The following is a 19,485-nucleotide window of genomic DNA, read 5'->3' on the forward strand; positions in this document are numbered from 1 at the left end:
GCTGCCGGTAGGGGGGTTATTACGGGGTTATGGTACTGCAAACAAGTACAAAAATCCCAAACCCATTTTAGCCTCATGATGTTAGTTTCTGATCTTTTCATAAGCACTGTGCCATTAAGAAAATAACATAAAAATATAAGATTTGAAACTTCTCAAATACCATCCATATAAGCGTATTTTTCAGCACCATGGGGCAATTATATTACATGCCTTGGTTTATCTCATGCGAAGCCCTCTACTAGTTAGTTCGAATAACTGAAATTGTGTTGTTTGAAAGGCGGATAAGTCATTTTTGTATCTAGGGGTCATGCACAAATTACGTCACGCTCCAAGGGGGGGGGAGGTGGTTAAGCCATGCGTGACAAGCCTTACAAAATTATCGGAGGACTCATACAGCAAGTGTGACAGGGGGGGGGTGGTGGGTTCGAAAAAATTGAAATTTAGCGTGACATAATTTGTGTACCATCCCCTACGAATAAAAAGAGAAATCTCGCATAATTTATGATCTCGTCCTAAAAGCCATAGCTTGTTATTACTGAGCAAACGAATGTATTTACACTTTATTTCACAATGCTACGACGAAGAGAAGATCCTCCTTTGTCTTCCAGCGGTGACAGTTTTTATTTTGGTCCGCTTATCTGCTTAATGACAAAGAGCTACACACTCGGTTATCAATGGTTTTAAGGGTGAATATACATAGAAGCCAAACCTCGAATTTTCAAAAGCACAAGTCTAGAGAAGCAGATAACCGATAACTCTCTGGTCACTCGCTGGTGGCGACTAATCAATAAAATGTTCAACGCAAAAGGTTGTCAGGTTCTCAAGATACAAATCTACAAACAAGCTCTTGAAAATTTGAGGTTTAATATCGATGCATCTTCACTTATTAAAAATATTTCCTAATAACTTCTTACATCATTATGACCAATTTAAGTACGATTTTCAAGGTTTTTCGTGGACAATAACTAAAATGACGTTCGAGACAGTTTTGCAATTATGCGTATATCATATGTCATATATGCTTATTACAGCTCTTTTGAGCAAGAATAACTTTACCTTCCTAGCCAAGGTGTTCAAATGGTTTGATCTTGCAGTTTGTCCCGTATCTATGTTCAACGCAATGTGTGTCGGTACAAAAACACATATCCATGAATACTTCACACAAAATAAAAAAAAATGTTCTGGACCCCCCGATCGATTATTTTGATTTTGGTCGCAAATGAAAGAGCAAAGTCTAATTGTTTTTAGTTCGAAATTTCAGACTTACCTATTTTTTTGTAATAAAGTTGCTCCACAAAGACACCGTGCCTTGAGTATATCTTGTTTAAAGCGACCATATATGTCCCGCGAAACGCGGGACACCCTGTCGGATCTTGTTCCCAATTAAACATTATTCGTATTGGATGTGTATTCTACAAACATTTTAGGTCTAAATCATAATCTAACTGCTCAGTTTAGTCAAACAATTAGATTTGACGCAGTAATATCATGTTGAAAATTGCGTTGTCCCGCGAAACGCGGGACGTCTGGTCACCTTAATCTTGTTGAACTTTTCAGACAATCTTGTGAAACTCGAGACAATTTTCTAATGAACTCCTGTGAATATCTTATTACCTATTCCCGGCAATTTTGATTTACTTTGGCAGAAGATTTTTGAAGATTTCTTGAAACCTACTGAACTCTGATTTTGCAACTATCCTCAATGTAAAAATGAAATATGCTGGTGCATGAAAACTATCTAATATTCCCTAATTTCCTTACACGTCTCGATCTCCGTACATACAGAGTGCATCCCAATATAGTGAACAAAGACTTAATCATACTTCAAAAGATGTTTGGTAGACTATTTGTGAAAATCTTATCAAACTACTCCAAAGAATCATAACAGAATCTTTATATCATCTGTGGTTATTTTGAACGTACTTATACTTATATCTGATAAATAATTGAATAAAAGGATTGCATGAACATTAATTTCAAAAGCATTCATTTGTTGGGGTCCGCGGGTTGTTTGTAATACTTTAAAGCAGCTCTAAAAAGGCTGGAAACCACTGTTTTATAGAATCCACTAAAACCTTTTAGCATTCAATGTATTACCTTTTCACTGATTTTCCAAAAAGCTTTCAAGCAACAGGTTAATTATCACCTAGATTGCCGAAACCAACATCTCTAGAAGAAAAATTTCCAAGCGTAGTACTTAAAATTAAATCGTAACGGTATTTTTATGTTTGAAATACATACTTTTCCCGGTGTATTCTACAATTGTTCAGATATTTCCCGTTCTACTCGGATGGATGGACACCCTGCATTTAAACTCTAAATGGTTGACGTTAAATTAAAGTTTTACCGATCGAAATGTTGCACAGTTGTCATGAGACCAAAATAGAACCTAATAAGTTCAATGTGCACGGAGAAAATGAAGTACTCATGAAGTACTCAACTCAATTCGGGAGGATCGTGCGTTAACCTAATTTTGAGTTGATGGGGTAGAAGTTGTTTTCATTTGAAGCCATGCGAAAAAATACCTGCTGGCTAAGTTCTTTTCACTCAACCGGCAGATCAAATAACTCAACTTCCAGTAATATGCAACTTACTAAAATTAGAGGTAACGCACTAAGGTTCGGTTTTTGGGTTGTTTTACTCTTCGCTCTCTGACAACAATAGAAGGAGCGAATGAAATAGGGAGAGAAAAATAACTCAAAAATAAGTAAAAAAAATACTCTAATATGAGTTTTCCGTTTTCTCTGTGTGGCGGTAATTATTTTTATCTCAAACTTAAATTTATACGTCAATAATTCTATTAGAAAAATGTTGAAGCTTTAATTTGGATTGTCAAATTATTTATCGAAGAAAATTCCCAGTTTATAGATATGTAGAATGGAAAATGTTTGATTGCTATATGATACTCAAATTAAATCAGATCAAGAATAAAATATTTAAAATGATTCTGAAGCTTCCTTGCTGGACCTACCAGTCGTCACGCGGTTTGTACCCGTCAAAGCCACCACGCTGCTCTAGTGAACGTAAAGCGAGGTTTTTTCACCATTGTTGTACAAAATACAACAGCACGACGACTGAAGTGCTAATGAGTCACATAGAATATCCAATGTTGAATCATTGGAACGAATGTCGAATAAAATAATAAATAATTTTACACAAAAATCACTGCAGAGTTCTATTGGCATGACAAATGCGTTATATATTTAGATTAAGTATGGTTAAGTTGATTGAAAGCACTCTTATAGGTAGGTGAAATCAATTCATCTGTAAAAAATCTGAATACCTACGGCGAATGAAAAGTAATATGTTATTAACAAAATGGTCAATTAGGATGATAAAGTTGCCCAACTCTCAACACCTAGATATAATAAATGAATGTAATGTTTGAAATAACACTATCAAAGGAATTAAAAAATCAGATCAGGCACAAAGCAGTTCACAGTTTTTACAGTTAACGTTGTAACAAACGTACAGAAGTAATCCTTTTAATATGCTAAAATTTTGGATATAGTGTACCAATACTACATTAATGAGTCCTAGTTACACAACACTATTTACAATCGCATCACAGTTGGTACAAAAATTTTAACTCCTTCGTGCTCCAACTCAAAAGTCAAAACACCGATGATTTTCAACGCTGCATAAGCTGTACTCAATAATTTTATTCAATCAACAGGTAATGTACCACTGACAGGACAGTGCCACTGATGCATTCTGTTTCACTCTATATATGTACATATTAGCAAACGCCACTAGTGAAAATTGCCAGCGGTTCATAGTTCAACTTGGTAGTGCACCCAGCTCTTCACATCGCTGATAAAGAAACTCACATGTAGGTATAGTGCCGAGCCGAGTCGATTCGAAAGAGTACACTAACCACGTAACAATTTATACAAACACGCCAAACGAGCCGGCAAACAGAAAACCGTTCCGAACACTTGCCCGATTTGTCCGCGACTGTTGGCGGACTTTTGCGCGACTTTGACTCAATGGTTGAGAGGTTTTAGTTCGCGAAAGTATGGGTGCAAATGCGAGAACTTTTGATTATCTATGTCTGGTCGTTAGGGTACATGTCAATGTGTTTCCACTATTATCAATGCTGGCAATATTACTATATGAGATTATATGAAAGGGGTTTTTTTATACAAAATACACCTTTCAAATCATCTATTTCTATATGACCTACTAGTAGTCCCGGAAAACTTTGTCTTGTCATGAAGTAGGCTTTAAAAACCTTACATGAAAATATGTTCACTGTACTCTATTCTCCAACCGAAACACAGTGAACACATATCGAAAAATTCTTAGTTTTGAGCTGAGCTGAAAAATTGCTTTTAAAGTTTCGATACTAACGATGATAAAAATAACAGGTTCTTGAACATTAAAAAGGAACCATACAAGAACCAGAAGATAAGAATTTTTAAAAGATTTTTTTTAAAGAAACTTTGCATGACATTTTTTTTAGCTTAATCGCGCAAGTATATTACTATATGCAGTATTTCATGATTTTTATTTCAGGAATTTTATCAGACAATTATTCAGGTATCTTCACATTCTTCTTCTTCTTCTTCCTGGCATTACGTCCTCACTGTTATTTAATTGAGAGCTTTCCTTGCCAAACTTGCCATTTTCGCATTCGTTTATCGTGTGGCAGGTACGAAGATACTCTATGCCCTGGGAAGTCAAGGAAATTTCCATCCCGAAAAGATCCTGGATCGACCGGGAATCGAAAAAAGATGGGCTTGGTAGCTCCTAAAACAAACCCTTGTCGAAGTGAATCAAATGTGCCAAGGATACAAACCGTCCTATTAGCAAATTTGATCAGTGTTTTGATTTTGATCCGAATACCTACAAATAGGCAAAAATACTTGAGTTTTTCATAAATTACGACTTACGAAACCAGTGAAATTATGCTTTCATTGAACGCTTAACAGTTTCGCTGTTTCGGAACATAAGATTCATAAGTGAGATCTCTATTATTCTGTTTTTTTGGCCTATGTTTCAATGCTAACCCTAGTCCCTGTATTTCCATACAATATATTGCGTAACGCAGTAGCGCAACCAGGATTCGGCTGTAGGGGGGGTTTTGAATTAATAAATGAGAATCAATGTAGACAAATTCAAATATGTTTCTAGACTAACATTTACAAAAAAACGAAACAACTTTTGCAATTTTCCAAAATACGCCTGTGGTGGATGATGGAAGCTTCGTATTCCGCAGGATATTTTATTATTTTCAAAAATTAGCATAGATTTTACTTTTTAACTATGAATATTTAACAAAGTTTATATGAAACTCAAATATTCTGATAACTGTTCAAATCTCCAACTTCTGTGATTTGTTCGAAAGTTCATTCAAAATTGTTTCTTCACTTATAGTTATATTTGGATGCACAAACATTAGACAGATAGTGTTCAATCACTCTCCACCTGATTCGTGCCTTAAATAAGTTTTTCAACGACGAGAATTATCTTGCAGTAGGGAACGTTGCGATTACCTATTATTAGCAACTGGTCGAAATCCAATTGACATTGCAGATATTGAACTATTTCCAGCTTGCAACGAATATTTCAACATTGATTTTTCATAAGCGTTTATCTGTATTTATCGATTTCCCTTCATCGCTGCTTTTTTTGCATTAGATGGAAAACTGATTCACTTCTCGTAACATGTTTTTGTGCTATAGAATAAATAATTACTAAACCTAAATAATAAAGTGCTTCATGAACAAAAAACATTACAGATTTCTTTTTTATTATTTGGCGAAGTTTTTAGCGAAATAGAAGTTCAATGAAGAAAAATCGCTCATGTCAGTTAAGCACTTATGAAGAAACAGTGTCGATTTGTGATTTTTCAGCTTAGAAATGGAACAGTCATCCCCTTCGAGCTTTTCTAGGACAAGGATTTGCTTCTTCAACAATTCACGTTAACTTAAAGATTGTTGAAGCTTCGGATGTCACATCACTCAACTGTTAAGAATCCCAAGATATCTACTTGTATGTTCAACAAGCATATCGTCAAAAATCTGCTGTATATTTATCAGAAATAGTGAGAAAATTATGTTTCCATAAAACTTCTCGGGGTTTATTATTGAGATTGTCACAACTTAGAATAATATGACTGTTAATACAACCTACAGTTCCGGTGTTTGTAGAATTCAGTATGGTAAGTCATTGATTTTTTTCTCTGGGGGGGGTTTTGACCCCCAAAACCCCCCCTTGGTTGCGCCACTGGCGTAACGGGATAGTTTTATTTTCATTTCAGACAGCGAGTAATGGCGCCTAAATACCTATGTCTCATCCCAGGAAAAGGATAACATACAACAATGAAGTGTACACTAACGTTCTCAACGAAATTTTACCTATTTCCTAAAATGAAACGGTGGGTATGGTTGTCCCCGTTTCATCCTTCATAAAATTTAAAAACTGTCGTCTGTCATAAGTGAATAATCTGATCGTCTTCAAAATTGCAAATAACAAATTTTGTTTCATTTTTATAGTAAAAAATTGAGTAAGTCGAAGAAAATATAACACATTTAGAACAAAATCAGTTAAAATAACAACGTCTATTCAAAATTTGTTCAGTTAGAAACATAACTAGGGGAAGGGGTAGTAACATGAACACCTTAAGGATATAATTTTGTTTCTGATAGAAAAACGAGGAATTTGAAAAGTTCTTTCGCGTAACATCGAAAATGAGGATGATATCTATAGCTGAGATACAAATTTAGACTAAAATAGTTAGATTATCACATATTTTTATCGCCAGTAAAAAAGGATGCAAATGTTCATTTCATCTGCACTACGTGGGTAAAATGAACAGTTGCGGGTGGTAAAATGAACATCATGCAAAAAACGTGAGCAAAACAAACATTTCCGAAAATATATCAATTAATGATTGTAACCCATTCAAAAAGAAATTTGAAGGTATTATATTTAACATCATATCATTTCGATATTCACCTCACTGAAAATCCTCTAGATCTCCGAACTAAAAGTTACGTCAGATCTAATTTTCAAACGAGGTTTTCTAAAATCTTAGTTTTTTTATAATTCCACTGTAATTGACCTTCGCATCAACCCAAACACTCCAATTTATGCTCTAAATCGTCCGTGTAGTATAAATATTCATTGAAATTTGTATTTTTGTCGGTAAAAGTCACGATATCCATTTTACCACCCCTGTTCATTTTGCCACCACTTCCCCTACCGTTCAGTCTCCGGTCACCGTGTGGCCTCCATTCACCTTGCACATATACAGATTCCTACAGAATATTCATACAATTTTCACAAATTATTCTTGTGTCAGCAAACTAAGATAAAACTGATGAAATGTAACAAAGCATTTTGAAAAACTTGGTTAATTTAGTTAAAATCAAGTAAATTCTGTTCAATAACGGGATTTTTTCAACACTCTTAATAGAAACGCCAACAATTCACAATTGTCATTTTAACGTTAGAGTATCAAATTTGTCGTGATTTCAACAATTTTTATTTAGCTGTATGTATTTCTAGTAATATGTATTTCATCGTATAAACTATGAGATTTTATGCAAATTAGAATGATTTATTGTATTTCAGTCGAAACACAAATGCACGGTGAATGAACCTTTTTCAATATGAATGGTTCCTATTACCGTGCATTAGTGTAAAAGGCTTGAAATTATTGGGTAATATTGAATTTAATAACTTCATATTTAATTTTCGAGCGAATATGAAATGGTTTGGACAATACAGGCAAACCTCCAATAACGAATTTAATGGCAAAATAATGATTTAGCCATTTTTCAACTTTTCATGGTTTTTATAGTAAATGAATATTTGAATACCAATAGAAATGAGTGCGGACACTACTACCAACATAGTTGCTCCACCAACAACGTATTTTAAAGTACAAAATTAAATCATGACGAAAACCATTTCCCATTTTTATACAGTCAACCCTCCATGAGTCAATATTGAAGGGACCATCGACTCATGTAAATATCGAGTCATGGAACAGCAATGCTGTGGATAGCCGTTTAAGGGGACCTTCATAGTAACCACGAAATATGATTGTTTGTATGGTTCCATGAGTCGATATCGAGTAATGGAACATCGACTCATGGAGGTTTAACTGTATTTGTATTACATTACCGATGTGTTGCAAATATTGATGTTGACAAGAAAATACCAGAAGAAATTCTAATATTTCCAGAATGCTTTTCAATATTGGCTGTGCAAGCGCTTAGAATAGAATAGGGATCCAAAGATTCATAAGTGAGATCTATGAATTCTTTGAGTATTATAATTTGCAATAATTTTCATAGCAATCGCTAGAAGAACTGTTCCACTTCAGAAGTAGGGTACCGTAATCCGGGGTGTAGTTGATCAATGAGGAGAAGTTGATCATTCACGTACCAACATGTAAAAACTGGCAAGAAAGCTATAATTCGATTCCAATTTGCACAATTTCTTCGATGTCGCATTACCTGATGGCTCCTCTTGATGTTCCTAAAGTCGGATTGACATTTAAGACAATTAAACCATGGAAAAACCGATTTTTTAGAAAATGTTTGATGAACTGTTGAAGGGTTCTTCTCCAAACAATCGATTATTGTCAAGGCTATATGAAAACACCATTTAAAAAAACCTGTTTCATATATTCCAGATATGTTCTGTGAATCCAGTTTTTAATTTGCATTGTAGATAAACATTCGTTTTCCGAGAAAAATATGTATTATGTATTATATGTGAGCTGCTAATTTCAAAGAAAATTGTATACCCTCAGGCGGTTATTGTGGTGTATTCTGTAATTCACGACTTTTAAATCTATAATTGACAGATATATCAACAAGTTGTAAGATTTTTGATAATTAATTCAGATTCAGTGACCCCAAATTAAGTTAATCGCATATCTCTTTATTTTAGGAAACCTATCACAGTAATTGATCAACTTCACCCCGGAATCAAAAATTCCACTTTTTGATTTCTAAAAAATGTTTTTGTTATCACGATAACATTTCGTCAAAATTTCGTTTGTATAATTCGATAAACATTCAACCAGTACAGGTTTTAAAAACATTTCGATGATAATACATGCATCCTACTTGGCGTTACAGAACAGAATCGTTCAAAAGTGATCAACTTCACCTCATTTTACGGTACAAGTTACGCGATATCTGACCACATGTTATCAAATCATGTAATTTTTAGCACGCCTGAAGTAAAAGGCAAACATTATTAACGCTTGAAAATTTTACTTAAGCAATCAATTGGTTAGATAAATTCATTGATTGAAATTCTTCACCAAAACCATAAGTAAAACTTACAAATATTAACAATAATCTTTGTGGTGCCAAATCATAATTATTTCTCAAGTAATTATGAGGTTTATTTGCCTCAGTGTAGTTTGCAATTTAAAAAAATAATTAAGATTAGATTCTTTCAAGCAATAAGTTTGAGATAATGAGGGAACAAAGCCACACATGTTGAAGTATGTATCTCACTTTACTTGCTCAATTCTTAGTTGTTTATTTAACTAATGACACAATAGAAGCTGTTTAAAATAAATGATTGTCTTCAAGAATATTTGGATTTATTGATTTATCATCCAGAAATTGAAGAAAACTTTGAATCCAATATGTAAATCCTTCTGCCAGTAGTTTTAAAACTCTGATTCAAAACTTCGAGTCAGACAAGTTAGAGATAATTCAAGCCTTGATAGTAAGAGAAAAAACCATAAAATATTTTGAAACATTGCTAACCAATGAGAAAAGTAAAACATTTCTAAGTATTATACAAGCCAAAATCAAACGAAAGAGTCAATTCATGCATGATGTTTAAGCTGTAGAATTGCGTGAACTACAACTCAAGCGTTCAGAAATTAGTCCAGAGAGACTTCACAAGGTTCTTTCTGAAAGTTATCCAGAAAATCTTCCCAAGTAGCACTCAAAGTATTTATCTAGGAATGTCCTCTGGGAATCGACAATGATTTTTTTTTTGAATCCCTTTGGATGTATTCTCTTAAATCCTAAGAGGCATTTATAAAAAAATCCTATAGTGATCTCTGTTGAAGCTTGTGTTTTTACTATTTCTGGAGAACTTTTGACAGGATCTTTGAAAGAACTCCTCAATTTCTGAGGAAGTCACTGTGGATTTTCTAGATAAATTGTCAAAATAGTTAAAAAAATAATAGAAAATCAATTTTTTTTGATGATATCTTGTAAAATTTTCTGAAAGAAATTCTAGAAAAACATCAATAATAAATTCTTGTTTTTTTTTTCTTGTAAGAATATAGAAATCTATGAAAGATCTTCTAGAGTAATTACTGGAGAAATTGGTAGACAAATTGGTAGGAAAATCGTAGGAGAAAATCCTGGTGTGGTATCTGGAAAAGTTTTTGTAGTAATGCTGGATAAATTCCTTAATTTCTATTTAAATAATCTCTGAAAAAAATTATGGAAGAATTCCTAGAAGAGTGTATGTGAAACCGATAGAGAAATTTCTGAAGGAATGCCTGGAGGAGCTTGAGGAGGTATTCCAGAAGAAATTTCTGAAGAAATCACTAAAATAATTCCTGGAAAAAAAATCGCGTAAGAGAGACTCTTAGAGTTTTTAGAAAATTGCATCAAAATAGAGAACAAGTATCTAAAAAGAAACCTGTTCCCAGCGCTATATAGTAGTTGGGCATTTCTCGCCTTTGTCTGGTGAAAGGATGAAACAGCAAACTGCAGAAAAGTACAGTCCACACTCCACAACTCGATATTCTATAACCCGATATACCTACTCTATAACTCGATGGATTTTTCGGTCCCTTCAAATTCCCTTACATCGTGCTCTTCATCAGTCGATATTTCTATAACTCGATATCTCTACTAGTCGATGTCACGTGAGAAGAAAATGTCTCTCCATAACTCGATGTCTACTTTAAGTTAATTCTTATTTGAGGAAACTTTGTCTAATTCTTGTTTGGAGTTGAATAAATACTTGCAAGTTGTAATAAAAAATGAAAAACATGAAAATAAAAATAAATGTTAGTGGAAGTAGGGTGCCGGTGCCATTAGTGGACTACCTAAGCTATTAAAAATCATAACAAAATAACGAAAAGCCTTAACAGACATCTTTTGGCGTCAGCAGAAAGATTTCAAACTCTACTATATGGGAAAAATATAAAAAGAGTGATAAAACTAATTTTTCAACATAAAATCGCTTGAGCCACTATTGGTACACGTGTTCCAGTAGTTGGGCTAGTGCTCCAGTAGTAGACGTTCGGGAATGATACAAGGAATTTTAAACAAAATGGTAATTTTTTACATAGGATTAACATTTTTCCCTCGGAACAGCAACTAATATCTTTCGAATGAAGCATAAAGATCATCTCTGGGACTTTTCTCCATTTTTATACATCCATTTTTAAAACTGCTTCCATCCGTTGATCCACTATTGGAACACGACGGCTACTACTGGTGCAAGGGAGCGATTTTTTTGCGTAAACTTAATTATTTATATGACTTTTTGATAAAATAAAAAGCTGAAATTTGGCAAATCGACTAAACTAGAGGAGATCTATCCACCAAAAATAGCACATGTCGTTTTTATCGAAAAATGTACGTTTTATTCCATAGTCCAATCTACTGGTACATTACAACCATTGGTACCGGCACCCTACTTTTTTTTAGCATTGCTAAAAAAGTTTTCAAATAATAGTTTTTAAAACACTACCACCAAATTATTATTGGTTTCTTACGGAAGTGATCATACAGGTATTGGAAATACAGAAATTCGTTCATTTAATTTTGGGATTTTTTTTTGTCTGTATATTCTATAACTCGATAATTCTATAAGTCGATGGTCCCTTGAATATCGAGTTATGGAGAGTCGACTGTAGTTAGCTATGAGTAATGAATAAAGGAAAAATAATGACGATTGGTAAATGTGATCACAAGTTTTTTTTTAATAGTAATGCTAAATCCTTATTCAACTATTAGATACTCCTACCCTAGTAAATGTTTGCATTGCTCTATATGCTATTTTTATGCGTCTATACATAAATGATTTTTCTAGAAATGCACTATGAAACTATTATACTTCTGATCTGGAGTATACTTTCCGTTCACGTTCAATGCTTGGTTCAATAATATTTTAAATTGTTTTCCACTAAAGTAAAACAAAATGAAATTTCCATTCTTATTATTGAAATTTCAATTATCAATATTACACTTTATTCAATGGTTAAGTCGGTATATATGATCACTATTGGAATACATATTTGGAAAATGTTGTCATTTTCTTGCTGACATTCGTTAATTCTCTCAAGAATTAAAACATATTTACAAAAATATTAAAACATTTTAGAATATTCACCTCATCAGCATAAACAGTTGCGAATCCACAAATCCGGAAGCTTGCGGAAGATTTCGCCTCGGTGAAATCGATGCACGAAGTTGGAAAATTGCGTTTTTCTTTCACTGTTTGAACGTGTGCACTTTTGCAGCTAGCAATTTCTACGAACGCGAATCAGAAGCTGAGGCTCACTATACACCTACCTACGCAAATAACTATAGGATTCGAATCACATCTGATATTAAAAATGATCATAAAAGATTCGCGACGCGATGCAAGTGTTGCACAAGAAGGAAATCGGTTCTGAAATCTGAATCCGCAGATGGAAGAAAGATGGGTGGTGGTGTGATTTTGTGTCGTTTCTTTTCGGCTGACAGTTCGTACACGCTAACTTGAAAGTACCCATTAAATGGGTTCCAAATACCCATTTTTATGAACAGTACTGAGTTGTCAGAAAAAGAGTATTTTTCAAATGTCATAAAAAGGGTACTTTATCCCCATGATGAAGCTTCTAATCGATTAACAATAATGGGTAAATAATACGCGTGGTATTCTGAAGAGCAGCACCGCCATTTTCCAGTTGCTGTTGCGGCTCTGTTTGCTTTTAGTGAAATGAAAACCTTTTTTGATGCGGGAATTATACACTTGGAGTGCATTCAAAGCTCATTTTTTAAAAACATCTATTAAGGTAAGTACTTTCTGACGCAGTTTTTGTTTGGGTTGATCACTGATTTCAACATTTTTATTCAACAGAATTTGGATACAGATGTGGCACAATATTTTCCAGAGATTTCCAATATGCTGGGATGGAGTACCGAGGGAGATTATACGGAAAGTGTTCCGTATGAAGAGGCATCAGTGGTCCAGTGGGTGATCCCCAGTGGTTAATTTAGATAACCTGTTGGAGGTCAACGATCGGCATTTTATAATTGAAAAAATATATGATTGTGACGATAATGTGCGAACATAAATTTGTTTTATTCTTGTTCATGTATTTTTTTTTCAAAATTTCGAGGTTAGTCAACCGAATCCAGAGCGATATCGACACAAAAATGAGGTTATTTTACCCATTATTCCAAAACCAATCAAGAGTTAAAAATACCCATCTTTTGAAGTTCATGTCTAATACTCTTTAATGAGTAAGTCGCCCATACCCATTTAATGAGTTAAGCCACTTTAGTCGAAAATGGGTACGAAAGTACCCATTAATGGGTACTTCCGAGTTAGCGTGTAGATTCCGCGCGACTCGCGAGCAGAACGAGGGGCTTGCCAATTTTAGCGAAGGTTTATTTTTATGTAATGCGTTGGCAAACAAATCAAGCGTAAAGGCCCAAACGCAATGATAGCGGAACGGCAACGGAATGCGGAACCGGTTCGCCAGCATGAACTATAATCAGCTTGTCGAATCAGTGTTGATCCAATTTCATTCGTTGTCAGCTCAGTCGAGATGTTGTGATACATGCTGGCGAACCGGTTCCGCATTCCGTTGCCGTTCCGCTATCATTGCGTTTGGGCCTTAAAGGCCCAAACGCAATGATAGCGGAACGGCAACGGAAAGCGGAACCGGTTCGCCAGCATGAATCACACCATCTCGACTGAGCTGTCTACAGATGAAAGTGAACCAACACTCAATCAACAAGCATGATATAGTTCATGCTGGCGAACCGGTTCCGCTTTCCGTTGCCGTTCCGCTATCATTGCGTTTGGGGCTTAAAGGCTCGAACGCAATGATAGCGGAACGGCAACGGAATGCGGAACCGGTTCGCCAGCATGAACTATAATCAGCTTGTCGACTCAGTGTTGATCTAATTTCATTCGTTGTCAGCTCAGTCGAGATGTTGTGATTCATGCTGGCGAACCGGTTCCGCATTCCGTTGCCGTTCCGCTATCATTGCGTTTGGGCCTTAAAGGCCCAAACGCAATGATAGCGGAACGGCAACGGAATGCGGAACCGGTTCGCCAGCATGAAACACACCATCTCGACTGAGCTGACAACGAATGAAATCGAACCAACACTGAGTCGCTAAGCTTGTTGTAGTTCATGCTGGCGAACCGGTTCCGCTTTCCGCTGCCGTTCCGCTATCATTGCGTTTGGGCCTTAAGGCCCAAACGCAATGATAGCGGAACGGCAACGGAATGCGGAACCGGTTCGCCAGCATGAACTATAATCAGCTTGTCGGCTCAGTGTTGGTCGAATTTCATTCGTTGTCAGCTTAGTCGAGATGTTGTGATTCATGCTGGCGAACCGGTTCCGCATTCCGTTGCCGTTCCGCTATCATTGCGTTTGGGCCTTTAATGGGTAGCTGAGAGACTCGCGAAGAGGAAAAATATCAACGTCATATACAGCCCAGAATCCCCTCTCACGAAACGTCAAATGCAGCCCACCGTTTTTATGGCTGAAAAAGTGAAAAGTATTGTGTTCAAAGTAAATTGTTATCAAAAATCTCAGTCAACGGAGCAGTTTTTTCTAAAGATGCTGATAAATCTAAGCAGAAGATTAATTATTGCTAATGTCTGCTACGTTTGCTGGCATGAAATTTCACTCAAACGGCTATTTATGATTCGATGTGATGCAAACTCAATCATTTTTTGGTGAGAGGTTCATGTGAGAGTTTGAACGGCTTGCGCATAATTGGTATGAACACAAAGTGGAATAAGAAAAAACTCAGCAATCACAGAAAAAGAAGACCGTCTTCGCGAGTCTCGTCTCAGATGGGTACACGCAAAAAATTGTGCGGTAAAAATTACCATTTTAGGGGGTTAACTTAAGCGCTCGCACCGGCGATTTTCAGCAGACCAGAAATGTGCTAGATTTTACCATGTCTGTAGTTGGAATCAGATTGTTGTAAATTATTTCTCTCAAATGTACCAGTAATGCGGTGGGGTGTACCGTAAACATAGTAAATTGGTCTGAATTTCCATGGTAGTTTTAAGAATGGGCGTAGTCAGCTAAAATAGTTAATTTTACTACAGAATTTTTTCCCGTGTAGTATCCACTTCGTAAGTACTGTGCAAAAGGATATAGGACAAGTATTGCGATTTTTTCACCACTTAGACTTGAGTGATCTGAATTTCGTCTTTCTCAGATTTCGCCTTCGATTTCGCTGCCCCTTTTCGATCCTGATGTTCATGACAGTTTGCTCCGGCCGGCTCAGTGTTTACCATTTTCTCTTTGTTCTCGACTCACCAGCTGGTCTTGTTTACACAACAAACCAGCTGGTCCTCCGATGTTTACAGCCATCGTCATTGTTGTCATGCTCCAGCTGATCGTGTTATCACGCCAAAACCAGCTGGCAGTGACTAAAATCAAGAATGAAAGGTAAATGGTATTTGAAAATCCATCAGTACATTATTAGCAGCTTCTCAATTTCGTCATTTAAGTCTAATCTTTCGTTAAAATTTACTATAATGGCTAAGAAATACTTCAGCTGTCCAAATTACTTGAGCTGTATCCAGTTGACAAGTAGAGTGAATTTTTGTAACGTTTTATAACGCCTGCCGTGCAAATCAAATGGAGCTTTAATTTTTCCGTACGGAAGAATGTTCCGCTCAATTGGGTTGTTTAGCGATGAAAAATTCACAGTTTTTTGTAGCTTGATCAAAAGAGCACATTTTTCTAAGTGTAACACGATTTTATTGCGCTTTGATATATTAATTTTGATATAGTAAATGATTAAATCAGATTTCATTCCACCGAGTCAATGACATTTCAATTTGCATAATGACAGCTCGCCCCGAAGTAAAATTTGCCGAGGGGTGATTCAAACTTCCATACACGCTAACTTGAAAGTACCCATTAAATGGGTTCCAAATACCCATTTTTATGAACAGTACTGAGTTGTCAGAAAAAGAGTATTTTTCAAATGTCATAAAAAGGGTACTTTATCCCCATGATGAAGCTTCTAATCGATTAACAATAATGGGTAAATAATACGCGTGGTATTCTGAAGAGCAGCACCGCCATTTTCCAGTTGCTGTTGCGGCTCTGTTTGCTTTTAGTGAAATGAAAACCTTTTTTGATGCGGGAATTATACACTTGGAGTGCATTCAAAGCTCATTTTTTAAAAACATCTATTAAGGTAAGTACTTTCTGACGCAGTTTTTGTTTGGGTTGATCACTGATTTCAACATTTTTATTCAACAGAATTTGGATACAGATGTGGCACAATATTTTCCAGAGATTTCCAATATGCTGGGATGGAGTACCGAGGGAGATTATACGGAAAGTGTTCCGTATGAAGAGGCATCAGTGGTCCAGTGGGTGATCCCCAGTGGTTAATTTAGATAACCTGTTGGAGGTCAACGATCGGCATTTTATAATTGAAAAAATATATGATTGTGACGATAATGTGCGAACATAAATTTGTTTTATTCTTGTTCATGTATTTTTTTTTCAAAATTTCGAGGTTAGTCAACCGAATCCAGAGCGATATCGACACAAAAATGAGGTTATTTTACCCATTATTCCAAAACCAATCAAGAGTTAAAAATACCCATCTTTTGAAGTTCATGTCTAATACTCTTTAATGAGTAAGTCGCCCATACCCATTTAATGAGTTAAGCCACTTTAGTCGAAAATGGGTACGAAAGTACCCATTAATGGGTACTTCCGAGTTAGCGTGTACTGTATTCAAACGTGTTTTTAAAATAGTTCCAAGGCACAGAAAATTATGAAAGTTTGGATTCTGGCTCAGTTTTTAACGTAGAATCAGAATATGTAAAAAAAAAACAGGATACCCCTAAACAAGCCAATTCTTCCGCAAGGAAAATAGTGACAAATCGCTCATACTGGATCGACTGTCAAAATTACTTTGGTAATAAGCAACAAATTGTACTTGACTGCTCTACTTAGGATGTGGATACCAGGCTCAAAGTGTCAAACACAATGTAACGGCATTACGGCAAAACGGCAACACCGATTTGAATGGCATGTCAATGTTTTGATCAATGTCGACAAAATCAGACTCAACATAGACTTGACAAGAAGAATATAGATCAAGATGGGCTTGCCGTTTTGCCGTTGTACCGTGCTGCCGTTCACATTGGGTTTGGGGCTTTAACCAGACAGTAGAAGCATTAACCTAAGAATGCTAATGTCGCTGCTGTTCGTGTTACCAACATCTAGTTTGCCACGAACTGACAGCGTGAGTACCGGGCTTCAAAGTGTCAGATTAATTTTAAGAACCAAAACAACATCATGGTATAGAACAAACAATAAAAAACATAATTTAAGGTAATAAAAATTGAAATCAGTTTTGTGACAACTACGCTATTAGCGTTCTACTACACGGGAAAAAAATCTGTGGTAAAAAATACTATTGTAGCTGACTACGCCCATTCTTGAAACTACCATGGAATTTCAGACCAATTTACTATGTTTACGGTACATCCCACCACATTACTGGTACACTTGACAGAAATAATTTACAACAATCTGATTTCGACAACAGACATGGTAAAATCAAGCGCATTTCTGGTCTGCTGAAAATTGCCGGTGCGAGCGCTTAAGTTAACCCCCTAAAATGGTAGTTTTTACTGCACAATTTTTTTGCGTGTACTAATAATTCTATTAACCAGACCGATTCGACGCAGTTGGTAATTCAGAAAAAAAAATGACTCGCCCCTCGTCAAAAAAAAAAAAAACGTCAGCGATTGATAGGGTTTCCAGTTTTTCTGCCTCCGCAGTCGGCTTTTTTATTGACATCACATCATTCTCCATAACAATCGTCCGAATCCAGCCAACGAAACAGGAAAAAGTATTTAGTGCCATAATATTCGCAATAAATAATGGATTTTTCGGTAAATACGAGCACTTATTAGCTATTACATCCTGCTGGCCTTGTTGTTCACATTTTTAATTGTTGATTCTAGATACATCTATTGGCGCTACTGTTTGCGGTCTTCCTGCAAGGGATCACTGCTCTGCAGAAGGAGTTTACTATTGTAATCACCCCGGGAGGAAGAGACTGCTTTTACGAGAACGCACAAGCCGGTCAAACGGTTGATCTCGAGTATCAGGTGATCGACGGTTCGCATGGGGATCTGGACATAAACTTCGAGCTGGCGGATTCGTCCGGAAGGCTCATCTTTGCCGATTACAAGAAATCCGATAACATCCACCGGTACAAACTGCCCCACGATACCGAGCTAACTTTTTGCTTCAGCAACGAATTCAGCCGGGTTAATAGTAAAACCGTGTTCTTTGAGATAATCATCGAAGGGGAGGATGACGATGGCGGTTGGAACAACTTTGATATTCTGGAAGGCCTTAGCCCGGAGGAGTTTTATGATATGAAGGTCCAGGACGTTCAGGATATCATTAAGGTAGGTTTTTAGAATAAGACTCATGACGGACTCTTTCAATTAACATTGTACTTATTTGCTTCCTGCTAGCGTGTGAGGAATAATCTAACCAAAGTCAGACAGTTCCAAGACGTCCTGCGGTCACACGAAGCCCGTGATCGAAACGTAGCCGAAGAGAACTATTTCAAGGTAAATGCTTGGTCTTTTTTCCAAATCATCATTATGCTGTGCGTCGGCTTTTGCCAAGTCGTAATGGTCAAGAGTCTGTTTGATACCGAGTCCAAAGCTCACAAAATTTGGACCAAGATGTAGGGAAAACCTCGATTTGTTTGGCCAACTTCTCTCTCTTGGATCTGGAGAACTATCTCTCCAAGTCACGCCAGTCATTTTTTCTCTTCCTATTTACCGTTTCATCACTGAATCATCTAGTAGAATTAGATCTTAATACGCGCTCTGAATTGCAAGAGCAGTCTTATGAATACCAAAGCAACATATAGAGTGATTGAATCGCAAAATAAATCTCATCCGTTTTAAGGGACTCTTTTTGATTGGATGTATAGAGAAATCCTTGAGATTGAGGGCTGGTTACGGGAACGTAAATAGGAACTTTGGAGACCTCATGTGTGAAAAGGACCCGAAAGAGACTGAACAGGAATCGAAAAGAGATCAAATAAGGATCAGGAAATATTCATACATTGCAAGGCTGTTAGGGGCCCAGATAGCCGTAGCGGTAAACGCGCAGTTATTCAGCAAGACCAAGCTGAGGGTCGTGGGTTCGAATCCCACCGGTCGAGGATCTTTTCGGGTTGGAAATTTTCTCGACTTCCCAGGGCATAGAGTATCTTCGTACCTGCCACA

At 36.3% G+C, this 19,485-nt stretch overlaps 2 protein-coding genes and 2 long non-coding RNA genes across 5 annotated transcripts in view; 3 read left to right on the plus strand and 1 right to left on the minus strand.

Annotated features, from left to right (window-relative positions):
• LOC5573302 (1-acyl-sn-glycerol-3-phosphate acyltransferase delta) overlaps window positions 1-12,613 on the minus strand; it is a 39,614-nt gene extending 27,001 nt beyond the window's left edge. The window contains exon 1 of one of the 2 annotated variants that reach the window (XM_021842953.1): window positions 12,346-12,613. The gene's annotated coding sequence lies outside the window, so the exon portion shown is untranslated. Of the gene's footprint in view, window positions 1-3,830; window positions 3,974-12,345 lie in introns of those variants that run through there. The other variant, XM_021842954.1, reaches the window with a different exon arrangement.
• Window positions 12,614-12,701: 88 nt separating this feature from the next.
• LOC110676162 lies at window positions 12,702-13,289 on the plus strand. The gene is made up of 2 exons (XR_002500122.1): window positions 12,702-13,012; window positions 13,078-13,289. It is a non-coding gene; the product is annotated as an uncharacterized LOC110676162 (long non-coding RNA).
• A 2,831-nt stretch (window positions 13,290-16,120) lies between these two features.
• LOC110675375 lies at window positions 16,121-16,680 on the plus strand. The gene is made up of 2 exons (XR_002499428.1): window positions 16,121-16,403; window positions 16,469-16,680. It is a non-coding gene; the product is annotated as an uncharacterized LOC110675375 (long non-coding RNA).
• A 1,289-nt stretch (window positions 16,681-17,969) lies between these two features.
• LOC5579153 (transmembrane emp24 domain-containing protein 5) lies at window positions 17,970-19,161 on the plus strand. The gene is made up of 3 exons (XM_001664198.2): window positions 17,970-18,123; window positions 18,196-18,648; window positions 18,718-19,161. Exons 1-3 carry the CDS (start codon window positions 18,112-18,114, stop codon window positions 18,937-18,939), a joined length of 687 nt encoding a protein of 228 aa, XP_001664248.2. The 5' UTR covers window positions 17,970-18,111; the 3' UTR covers window positions 18,940-19,161.
• The last annotated feature ends 324 nt before the right edge of the window (window positions 19,162-19,485 follow it).

Source organism: Aedes aegypti, chromosome 2, assembly GCF_002204515.2.
Source record: "Aedes aegypti strain LVP_AGWG chromosome 2, AaegL5.0 Primary Assembly, whole genome shotgun sequence".
Classification (NCBI taxonomy): Eukaryota; Metazoa; Arthropoda; class Insecta; order Diptera; family Culicidae; genus Aedes; species Aedes aegypti.

Bases quoted from the DNA above. Each gene is read 5' to 3' on its own strand.
- LOC5579153 (XM_001664198.2), top strand. The intron at 18,649-18,717 runs GTAGGTTTTTAG...GCTTCCTGCTAG, and splicing joins ACGTTCAGGATATCATTAAG to CGTGTGAGGAATAATCTAAC.